Below are 12,966 nucleotides of genomic sequence, written 5' to 3' on the forward strand. Positions count from 1 at the left end.
CCAAGGAAATTCCAAATTTCGCGTATCTCAAGACAATTTCGAGCCTCAAATTTCAGAAAGGAGCCAATTTAAAAAATCCAAATTTCAGGGAAATCCCAAATTCTGACGTCAATTCCACGCATTTCAGAGGAAATTTCGAATTTTGAAGGCCGAACGAATTCGAGGACCAGCAATTTGACGCCGAACAAAGCGAAAAAAAAAACAATAAAAAAAGATTGAAAGAGCGAGTAAATCAATGTTGATCTTACGCAGTCTGCAGCCGGCATCTCTTCAGCACGTCTCCGTTACGTACAGGTCCTTTTTTAAGATGGTTTTGTTGATACCCTGCGGCCTGTGGCTGACCACCATAGCCCTGCACCATGGTACCATAACTTTGGGGCTGATTGTAGCCGGCGTGAGTGTATACTCTCACGTTCGACGTGGAATTGTATGGGCCGTGTGCGTAGTTCTGGTTCTGAACGTACGACTGGCCCGTGATGTAGGACGTCGTCAGGGAGGGTTGACTGCCTGACGAGTATATGCCGTGCATGCCGCTCCCGTGCACCTGGTTCACGTTTGCCGCATGCTGCGATGGCCTCTCCATCTTCTGCGGGAAACTGTAACAGAAGTTCGATGGTTTAGTTACAGATGAGCGAGTATTGCGGGATCTTTTGATTTTGGTAGGTCGAGTATGGCGAATATAGTTGGATGCAAATTTGTGAGCTGTAGAAATCTGTAACTTTGAATTCTACAATTACAGAACTCCAAAATTATACAACTTGTTCAGAACTCAGGAACCTCAGAACTCAGGAACCTCAGAACTCAGGAACCTCAGAACTCAGGAACCTCAGAACTCAGGAACCTCAGAACTCAGGAACCTCAGAACTCAGGAACCTCAGAACTCAGGAACCTCAGAACTCAGGAACCTCAGAACTCAGAAACCTCAGAACTCCGGAACTTCAGAACCCTGGAACTTCAGAATGGTAAACTGTAAGATTCCAGAAATTTAAGGCTCTAGAGCTCTGGAATTCTAGAACTTTAGAGAACTTAGAGATTTTAGAACCTTAGGACTCCAGAACCCTGGAACACCGGAACACTGGGAACTGTAAAACTTCAGGACCTAAAGGCTGAGTAATTTTGAAAGCGATTCTGGAAATCTGAAAGTTTAGACTCTTAGAACCCTAGAATTCTAGAACTTTAGGGCCCTGGATCTGTAGAAGCCCGGAGGTTGCGAATTTTAGGAACTTTAGAACTTCACAAGTTGACAATTTTAGAATTTTACAATTATGCAATGTAAATGAACTTTGGGCAATATTCTGATTGCGGATGATTGGTGGACCATTCAGATGGGTCGAGAGAATCGTAATAAATGTATAACAGCTCTAGCTGTTTCATTTAAATGCGAATCTTTCGATTGAAATGAATGCGTAAAATTTTTAATCGGAGAAATAAAAGTGGCGTATTCGCGAAAGCGGAACGCTTTCATCGCCGGATTCATTGTCCCACGAAAAAGAAGGAAACCGACGTAACTGTGAAATGTCGAACGGAAAGGTGATCATCCAGAAGCGACAACGTTAAACTTTGACTTTCTTTTTCACCAAAGACTCGTTTTCGTAATTATCGTATCTCGTTAATGCGAAGCTCGCATCCCTCGAACAGACGAATCCATGGAACGTGGATGTATAGCTGTCATCGTGTAACATATAATCGAGAGAAATTGATACGAGTCGTGTTTGGTGGAATTTGGCTCGATTCGCAGGTGTTATGGGCAAATTGGATGCAGGTAGAACAGTGTACGATTAGGTGCAACCAGTCGTTACGAGGATTCCAGTGATTTATCGTGCCAGTAAGACGTTTATGGTTGTGTATATCCGTATTTCTACGTGTCAGATGGTTCTATAATGCTATTATAATGCCAAATGTACTACTATCTGGCGCAATATACATTAACAAAATTTAATCGTGCAAAAGTGTATTTCGAATTTAACGTCACATCGTGTAAATTGTAAAAATGTACATAGCGTGAAATTCTCGGCGGAAATTTTCAGTTTAGTAATACACAATTAATTAAGACACCTTTTAATATTCGTATTGATGGAACACGTTCACAAAGAGACAACCTTGCGTTATAATGCGTTAAACAACATTATATTGTTTCATCCACAATGAAAATAATTATCGACGATTCATTATGACGATTCAGATTGATAGTGATCGAAAGTCTCAGAGTACAAACGACATGTAATTTTATCCGAGAAGTCTGTGACTAGTCATTAGTTGTAATAGAAAAATCTACGTAAAAATACACGTAATGGAATAATAAAATTCTCGTTACGCACGTATAATAAAATTCTCTAGATAAACGTGAATCTTAACGCTTTTCAGCATAAAAAACACGTATATAATATTTGAGATTTACGGGGAATTCTCCCTGGATCAACGACAATACCGATAAGAATGTATAATTCGTCATATTTTGATATTACGCAAATTGATAAGCGTGTTAAACTTTGAGTTTCAGAAATATCGTAACAATAAGTAGAAATCGCGAAAGGAAAACACGTGGTCGATGACGATGGAACACCAAGTCGTAACGAGGTTATCGCCAGCAATTTGCAAGTTAATCTAGCAGACTCATCTTGTTCTTAATCGCGTATATGTCAATGTGCGAGCATTGGTTTATTCAATATCCGCTCGCCATGTGATTGCCAAACGTGATTTCCGGAGTTCCCGGTCGTCCGGACAGACAGACCTACGATTTCCACTGAAATGCGTTTCTAACGTTCATGCAGCAATCGTTTATTGCAATATTCGTATAATCCTTTTTAATAAACGGAACTCCTTACGATTCTACTTTTCGTTAGAAAGTTTTTCCTAATTTATCATTTGATTTCTACGAACGATAACTGTTAAGTTGCATCTGACGATTAACACGCACGACTGCCACGCCGAAATCGCATGTTTCACTCAGGACACACCACGGCGGTATTTGTATTATTCGAAGCAGATGATGGCAAAATAATAATAAATTGACGATGTAAGACGACATTTTCCTCCAATGGATCGTTTATCTTATCGGTGGTCACCGGTGACCACCGTGGCGCTTTGCTAACAGTTGATAGCGACATATTATAACAAGGGTTCGTTTATTTCGACAAACCATTCGCATTCGTTGTTTCGTCGTAAGCAAAACGTGCAGAATATATCGTTGAAACGTGTACAAGATATTAGTAAACGGTATTTGCTCATTGTATATATATTAGGTTAAGTAAAAAGTTCTGAGCGTTTTTCGCTAGATGTCTTTAGTGAGCCATATCTCACGATGTGCACATCGCATCGAGTCATAGTATACACCGATTTCAAGGTGATATTACGCATCAAAAAGGTTCTTTGTCAGTTTTGTGTTCGGTGAAGCCAGTTGTGTGTTACAGCGTTCGAAAATGGAGATAAAAAAAGAGAAAATTCGATACATTCTTCAGTACCACTACGACCAAGGTGAAAAGGCGGAGCAGGCGGCCAAAAAAATTTGTGCTGTTTATGGACCCAGTACAGTATCGAATGCAACAGCAAAGCGGTGGTTCCAACGATTCCGTTCTGGTAATATGGACGTCGAAGATGAGGCACGCTCTGGTAGGCCAATCGTCGAAAATGTGGATAAAATCATGGAAATCGTCGAGTCGGACCGGCATGTGAGCACTTATTCCATTGCCCAGGAACTGAAGATTAGCCAGAAAACCGTTTGGAACCATTTGCATAAGGCTGGTCTCAAGAAGAAGCTCGACGTATGGGTGCCACATGAATTGACGCAAAAGAACCTTTTGGACCGAATTGATGCCTGCGATTCTTTGTTGAGACGTAACGAAATCGACCCATTTTTGAAGCGGATGGTGACTGGCGATGAAAAATGGGTCACATACGAGAACAACAGCCGAAAAAGATCGTGGTCCAATCGCGGTGGGCCGGCCCAAACGATCGCCAAGCGTGGATTAACGGCCAAGAAGGTTTTATTGTGTGTTTGGTGGGATTGGAAGGGAATCATCCATTATGAGCTGCTCCCATCGGGGCAAACACTTAATTCGGACCTCTATTGTCAACAACTGACCAGACTGAAGCAGGCGATCGACCAGAAGCGGCCAGAATTGGCCAATAGGAAAGGTGTTGTGTTCCATCAAGACAACGCCAGGCCGCACACATCTTTAACGACGCGTCAGAAGCTCCGAGAGCTTGGCTGGGAGGTTCTATCGCATCCGCCGTACAGTCCAGACCTGGCACCAAGCGATTATCACCTTTTTAAGTTTTTGCAAAATTTTCTTGATGGTACAAAACTGGCCTCAAGAGAGGCTTGTGAAAATGAGCTGGTCAAGTTTTTTACCAATAGGGACGAGGACTTCTTCAACCGCGGAATTATGAAATTGCCTTCAAAATGGACAAAAGTAATCGAACAAAACGGCGCATATTTAATCTAAATCGAATAATCTTGACTATGTTAATTTCATCGTCGAAATAAAGCGAAAAAGCGCTCAGAACTTTTTACTTCACCTAATAATATAATAGAAAAGCCTGTGGAAAAATCTTGTTCGGTAATTAGGATGGGAGAATATAATATTTAACAATCTTGCATAAAAAAATAAACAAATAAAAATAAAAATAAAGTATGAGATATGTCCACGGGTTTCTTAGTCGTCCCAAAAGCCCGAAAATTGATCAATTACAGATTCTTCAAAAGAAGGTTTATGGATAAACTAATTTCGGTCGTACGAGTTAACTTTGTTAATTTGAAACAGAGGGTCAGCTAGGAAAATCGAAGACCGAGCAAATATGCTAATGTGCTTTGGCTTAAGTGCAGCTCCGCGAGGGTCCTTTCAAACCAGGGACAGAGATGAAAGAAAGGAGGGATGCTGTTGCGGGAAAGGGCCGTGCGAACGAGCGAAAAAAACCCGGCAGCGTTTCTACTGACCTCGCTTCGAATGACAGATGCAATTACCGACAAACAGATATTGCGGGTGGAAATGCGGAGTACGTTAAATCGAAGAAGAAAACAAAGAAACGAGAGGGATAGCTTCTGAAGAAGCGCGAAGCTTTAAAAAACTTTAAAAATGAAAAACTCGAAGGAAGAGAAAAATAGAGTGGGGCGAATGTTTTGTTGATGAAAATAAAAATTAAGTGAGGAAAAGAACAGCAATGGAACGAAATTATTAATAGAAGGGAATATAAATTAGCTAAAATTAGTTAAAATTTAGTGTTTCGATAATTCAAGATTTATGAAAAGCTCGGACGAGTTACAGGCAATTTTTAGTTAAATGTCTCAATCGAGTTATGATAAAACAGATCGTTCGGATTGCGGAGAAGTAGGGCATCGAATTTCTACTAGAAAGGCATTAATTCATTTCTACTTGAATGTGGAATATGCAGAAGCAAAGATAGGAATTCCTCATGACTTTCCTTCCCTCCCCTCAATTCCTTCGTTTGTCATTCCCCTTCATTCGCGTACATTCCTTTCCTTTTCTCCTTTCTTTCCTTCATTCACAAAAAAATAAGATAAACGAACTGGTGATCCCAGGAAAGGTGAAATGTAGGCGAAACATGTGACTACGTCATCATCGTCAAAAATAAACCAACGTCATACGATATTAGACAGAACCCCTTAGAACTAAAGCTATCTTTAAACTCGCCACCTAAAACTAGAACTAAAAATCGAAGAAACTAAAAAACAGGTCAGGCTCGAAACAGAAAGTGAAATAGAACCTTCCCACGTTCCTTAGGAATAAGCACACGCAAGCACGTAGTCCGAAACGAAGAAACAACCCACATAAAACGGAGCCGAGTGCAAACCGAAAGGGAAGGAAGGAGCAAGAGTGTGAAGAAGAGGACAGGGATGGAGATTCGCGCTTCCAGGATTCAGGGTGAGATGGTTATAGCCCATTCACACAGTGGCTCCGTGGAGATCAATACTCGTGACGGCGAGACACAGCGTAACAACCCCACGCCGCCCACTCTTCGAGAATGCTACCCTCCACGCACCCGCTAGAAAAGGTTCTGGCCTATTACGACACGACTGATCAGCGTGAAATCTAAAACGACTAAATATACAGCGATCGTAAACACTCGATTGAAATGTTAAGCTGTAATTCGTTGAGAAGTATAGAAGATGACCTTTTACTACTGAAACGTCATTCCTGGACATACAGAGAAAGATTGATAAAGATATTGTGATAAATCCTAAAATTGTAGGTCTCTCGACTCGTTGTTACTCACTCTGCGTACTGAGACGTTAGCTTCGGTGCTAATGATTAGGAAATTAATGTAGGAAATAAATTAAAAGATGCAATGGTCGTTTTTTATAAAGAGTATTTCTTTATTTTGTCCAGATCGAAGGAAGGCACGTCTTATGTTTCAGATCGAACTGTTAAAGATTGACCGTTAGTAAGAAAACGTAAGGAAAGAATATCGGCGTTTACTCATTCTAAACAAATTGTTGTTATCTCATTCTCCTATTTATATTGCAACCTATGTTTACGGTAATTTATTTTCAATATGTTGAATACTTTTTGCTGTTGCATACTACACACCCGCACTCATATCTCGTAATAATCTAACACCGATTTATATAGTTTTATACGAAATTGATATGAAAAAATATTGTATGAAATATTCTAAGTATAATTAAGGTATAGGCTTTCTAGATTTATTAAAAATTGATTAATGATTATTATTACTATTATTAATAATTATTAATGAAATAGATTTATTAAAAAAGAATTAGATAAAATAATTTTCTATCGAGATTCTACTTTCTTAATTATATTCTCAAAAATATGACTATAAAAATTAGTAGGCTATTGATAACAAAGGTGTCTCAAAGTATCACGATCACTGTCTGAATAACGACACCTTCCTAGCAACGTTAGAGTGCTATGGGCCTCTAGCAAAAATAAGAATTATACATATGCGTTGTTCTAACAAGAACAGTGGTCGCTAATAACCTTGATAGTTGATGACTTTAAATAATAAAAGCAGAAGGAAACAACCAGAAACCACGCTCGTTTGAGAAAACTGGATTATTCACAGTGAACAAATCGTGAAACGATGTGTTAACACGTTACACTACCACGAAGACCGCCGATAACATGAAATAAGCAGCACGTACAGAGTTGATAATATTGTCTATACTAGCAAATATAGAAAATATTCATCGCGTCTACTTTTTACCGTTTCACAAATATTTGCAACATGAAGTATTCCACGTCATAAATGTCCAATATCATAACGCACACTTCCATTTTATTTATCAAATAAAATCTGTAACACATGTTCAAAAGTAACATGGATGGAAGCGCAACTTGTGCACGAAAGAAGACATAAAACTACCCTTTCGTGACGAAGAAATCTATATCATAGATATATATCGAGCATAATATTCGTGACGGGGAAATGGATGGAAATAAAAAGTCATCCCTTGAATTAACGCGCATCCCTCGTACGTTTTGGTCATTTAACTGCCGATAACATTTCTATTGACGTACGTGACGAGCCCCATGCGTTTTGACGCACCAGCAGGGAGACATTTGCAGAGTTATCGAACCATTCGATATCGAATCTCACGTTGAAAACACTTATTTGCGCTTTTTTATCGTTAATGTCATCGTAAAAATTGATTTTCATAAAATTTTACCTTCATAATTTAACGATGATTTAATCTATGAAATAATAAGCAAACTGCCATTCTAATTTTAACAATTCGTGATATAAAATTTTAACAATATACAATTTTGTGTAAAGAATAAGAAACGAATTTAAACTTATATTTCTTAATTTTTAAACGAGGTTACATTTTTTTGTATAATTAACTTGGATAATTTTGTTTTTGTTTAATATAAACAACGAGTGAAATAAATTTGTCAACTAGAAAGAACTGAGCGTAGGGATGACTAAAGATATAAGAAGTTGTATCTGATAATAAGATAATTCTTCGTTCATCTCCTTTATCTTCTTAGAGACAGGTAATCTTCTGTTCCTACACCTTTCCCTCCTCTGTGTAATATTTCCGACATTTTTTCCAGAACATATAATACAAAACATAATAAGTGGATTATAAGATTATTAGTAGATCGGATGACTATAAGATAAATAAAATAAAATTATATAAAGATCTTTCAATAGATAGTAAGAGTAAGATTTATGTTTTCGAAAATTATTAATATAAATTACTGTTAATTATTATTTAAAAAGAAATTTTCTTAGAGAAAAATATAGATAGAAATACATGATCATATAACATGGATAAAAGAAGTCGTTTATCAAAACCTACTTTCGAGGTATTAGTTTCCTAAATTATTGATCCAATTACTGGAGCGTGCCGCGTTTATTAAATCAAATAAGCATTAAAATATGTTATCAACTAGAAAATAAAATTTCCTCAACGTATAAAAACCAATTGACAAAGACACTTATCCAGTGATTAAAAATACATAAGAAATAGTTTTAAAATTTAGTTTTTAAAATGGAAAAATACATCAGATTCCAAATGTTCGTACGTGTAAACCTACACTAAATAATATAAGATAGAGAATAATTATAATTGTGTTTTTACAAATTTTTAATTATTTTATACTATTCTTAACTATAATTAAATTCTTCGTTCTTAATCAAATTCGACTACACGATAAAATTATACATATTGCGTTACAAGTACGCAACTATTCGCAAATTTCGTATGAACGCAAATAATTTGCGATTTATTCGTTCGCTATAACAGAATGATTTGTAGACAAGACGAGATGTTCCTCTTGCGCGAGAACATGATTCAATAGAGAAGGTAATTTTCGTTGGTGGACGCGGAAACACGGTCGCAATTCGATTTCAGAAATTGAATTGGAAGTATGCAAAGCGAGACAATTACTAATGGACGTTTATATACGACCATAATGAATGCTTGGGGTCTTTTGATCTCTGAGCCCTTGTTGATGTCGTCGTTTCCATTTTGCATTTTAGTCCTTCCATCAACTGTGTTCTATGAAAGCGTTAGCATCTGTGCAACATGGATTTCGTCTTCTCAACGTTTCTCAAAAAATTTTTCACAAACTTTCTTGTCACAGCAACGTTCTTTATTTATTTTTTCACTCGTTACTCTTCTTCCGAAAATCTTACAGAAACTTAACTAAAACATTCTCTTCGGAATAATTTTCAAAAAAAAGTTTAAAGACTAACCGAAAGGATAATAATAAAAATAAGAAGTTTTCTTTTTACAAGCCCTATACAAATTACAGCAATAGTAGAGAAAGAGTAAAAGTAGTAACGAGTCAATAAATAAAATGCAAATATCGAAGAGAATACGACAAGGCCACGACCTATAAAAATCTTCTGAACACCCACACCAAAAAGAAAATATCAAAACCCGGAGAAAAATTCCAAAAGGCTGCCAAAAATTTGCGCATTCCAGAGTCTGAAATTCCATGCGTAGCCACTTCATTCATCGAACGGCGAGAATACCTCGGTCTGGTCCAGGAATTAACATGGAGCCGGTGAGCCACAGACTCTCATCCTTAATAGCAGAAACCACGTCACGAGGCTCGGTTGTGGGCCGACCTTTGCTCGTAACACGGTTTTACGAATGTGGGTTGCAAAAGAGGATCGTAGGTGGTACAGTGGCCGATGAAACCGGGGGGAAAACGGCGTGGAAAGCGTGGATCAATACCTCGATTCCGCACGAGCACAGCGCCGCTTCCGGTTGGCAAAGATACCTGTACTCCCGAATCCGAACTCTAACACTCGCGAAATCTACTCGAGAATCTCTTCGTCGTCCCATCTTGTGATTCTTCCACGATTATTGGTAAGTTTTGTTATTCGTTACTTTGCTCAAGGAGCTTTTTTATTTATGCATTTTGAGACAACTTGGAATATTTGGACGAAAAAGCTAAGTTGAAAATCGTAATGATGGAAATTATGAGAAAGGTGGCTTATTTTCTCGAGATTGGGTGGATGTGAGTTGATGATCGATAGTGTTGTTACTTTTTATTGGATGTATTACATGTAAATGTTTTGTTGATTTTTAGAGATGAAATTATTAGGTGTGAATGAAGATTGAGGGAAAATTATTTTGTTCTTACGTAATGATATGTATAATGATTTTGGTAGGTACGTTATTGCTTTGTAATTTCTGTATTTAATTATTGTAAGAACGTACTTTGTGACAGATTCAAATCGAATAATTGTCCAACTAAACATGGTATAAAATACAAGATCAGATTTTAAAATTATTTCTTATATAACACTACTTATATGTATATACTATTAATTACATTAGAGTGATTCAGAAGTCAGGAACTAAAGTTGAAGACGTATCCTACTTATTTTTAGAAATGAAAAATGTCAGATCATTCGAATTTACTTTCTTATATTGTAATTATATACAAAATATATATATATAACTATATCTTTTTAATTATCAATACGATAAAATTTTCATCCTACCAATAAATTATTGAAAATTTCTTTTTAACAGTGTATAATTTTTTATAGATAGATCATTTTGTTTTCTAGAAAATATCAACACATCATCTATGTTTGGATACCTTTAAAACTCTTCATAAAATATTGTATGAAGGAAAGATTTTATTAGTTGCAAAAGCATATTATAAATAAACGTAAATTAAAATAAATGATTCATTAAAACTTAATTACCTATCTCCACTCAATCATTCTAAACAATTAACTACAAACTAATCTAAATATTTATTAGTATTACCTTACTTATTAATATTAACCCAAACATTTCATTCATATAGGACATTAATTGCCACTTTTTATCTATTCCAGCTATCACACAAAATGTATTGGGTCCTGTGTCTTTCCGTGGCTGTTACTGTTCAAGCATCGGTATATTTGTCTCCACCACTTAAGGTAACATCTTGCCTATAATTCTACTTATTTTTAATATACTTCCTATATCAAAGTCTTTTTACTTGATACTCCATATCTTACGCCTTTAATTTACTAATTTACTATTTATACATTAATTTTAGGAAGAGCAATTGTTAACCGATACTCTTCTCCGAGAACTGATCAATCAAATGGGAAGCGAGCTGGTGGATACAGCAGATTCTTATCTGGAGTATCAAGACAAACCGAAAGAAATTCCTATGGAATTACCTGCTGACTATGATGGTATAGACACTTTGAACCCCAATCCTAGCATTCGCGATCAGGAGTACTTGCAACATAGCACGTTATGGAGTCACCAACGTGTCAATAATAACGATAAGGTGGATGATAGACAGAGAATTAAACCTGGAAGCATAAAGAATATCAAGGATGAGAAAGAAAATGCTTTGCCTGCATATTGCACACCACCGAATCCTTGTCCGGTTGGATATACGAGTAAGTGATTGGTTTCTTCTCCAGATTGCGATAGTATAAATAATTCGTAAAAAAATGTATAACGTTTCCGAAAGTAACCGATATAATTTATTTAACATATTTGTGATTAAGCCAACTACGTCCTCTGAATCATTATCAACTCAATCGAGTTTCTTTTATATTAAAAGATCTCTTGAATTTGAGGAAATTATGAAAAATACATTATAGATAGTACATAATTTCCTGCTTTAATTTTGTACTAAAATTTTACTTAAAATATTAAAAATCTTTTTGTTTGTCAAAATAATGAGAATTGGAACATAAATATTCGAGGAGCATAGCAGTGTTAGTGAAAGTCAACGAGATTCATACTTATATTAATAGAGCTATGATTAAAAGTATTATATATTATATTTATTATAATATAATGTATATGATGTATTTTATATTAGTTAGAAAATCTAATCGGATTATGCTTATTGTTCAGGTGAAAATAATTGTATCGTGAATTTCGAAAATACAGCGGCATTCAGCCGGGATTATCAAAGCGCGCAAGATTGTATGTGTGACACGGAACACATGTTGGATTGTCCAGTTGACTCCGCAAACAGCAACAGTATGCCAAGCATGCATATCCCAAACTCTAATTTCAACCAAATCGTCGATCAGTTCCAAGCTGTAAGAGATATGTTTAATTTTTTTAAATTGAATTATCTGATCAAAGCGATAAAAGGATAATGAAAAACCCCTTAAATAGTCGCTAAACTTTTATCTCTAAGTTTTTCTTTAATCGTTAACCTTGTTTTCTCTATCTTGAATGCACCTAGAAATAATAAACTCTCGTCACAAAATTGTAAAAAGAGTGAATTTTATGTGACGTTCGGAACAGAGAAAGTAATAAATTGTAAATATATTTAAAACAAAGAATAAACAACGTTTTCTTTTTCAAATTAAACTTTTAATCTTTTAATTTGAGTTATTTTATTTAAAGTTTCATTCTTATTTTAATTTTCGGTTAATTACACACTAATGTAGGTAATAGATTTTATATAACGTTTAATATATTATTTCAGGAAGAAAATCCGTTTTTCCGAGGTGAAAAGTTGCCGATCGCGGCGAAGAAAGGTTTAAATGTCGTCTATTAAAATACCGGGTATATTCCACTGGAGACTATTAAGATGCAAGGATTGCGAAACTTAACAGTATTTTAACATATATCAAAAAACATCCTCAATCGAAAGTGTGATTCAGTAAAAGGAAAAACACAGAGAAGCATAAATGAATCTGCAGCTAGAACAGATTTTACATAATCTGGAAACCTGGTGCTAAATAAAATTACATAAATATTTTAATATTATATTACTAATTTTAATGCAGAGTAATGACTTCAAATCAGTGTATATATATTAAACAAGAGATATATTAAATATTCTAAATGTGTTATGTTTTTAAGAAATATATATATTCTGCTGCTAAAAATTAATTACTAAATTTCTATTAATCCACAAATTCTCTAGAATCTAGAATATTATTGCTGTTTCTCAAGATAATAAGTATTGGCAATTATGTTTATAAATGTTAGATAATTGATCTATCTGTAAAATATGTTTGTAATATCTTTTTTTCGATAAC

At 35.6% G+C, this 12,966-nt stretch overlaps 1 protein-coding gene across 1 annotated transcript; it reads left to right on the top strand.

The window, feature by feature from the left end:
• The first annotated feature begins 9,653 nt into the window (after positions 1 to 9,653).
• On the top strand, positions 9,654 to 12,770 carry LOC117205488. Its single transcript, XM_033443936.1, has 5 exons — positions 9,654 to 9,808; positions 10,795 to 10,878; positions 11,001 to 11,355; positions 11,822 to 12,012; positions 12,408 to 12,770. Exons 2-5 carry the CDS (start codon positions 10,807 to 10,809, stop codon positions 12,477 to 12,479), a joined length of 690 nt encoding a protein of 229 aa, XP_033299827.1. The 5' UTR covers positions 9,654 to 9,808; positions 10,795 to 10,806; the 3' UTR covers positions 12,480 to 12,770.
• Positions 12,771 to 12,966: the final 196 nt, after the last annotated feature.

The sequence above is a fragment of the Bombus bifarius genome, unplaced genomic scaffold (genome assembly GCF_011952205.1).
Source record: "Bombus bifarius isolate JDL3187 unplaced genomic scaffold, Bbif_JDL3187 scf7180000007991, whole genome shotgun sequence".
Lineage (NCBI taxonomy): Eukaryota > Metazoa > Arthropoda > Insecta > Hymenoptera > Apidae > Bombus > Bombus bifarius.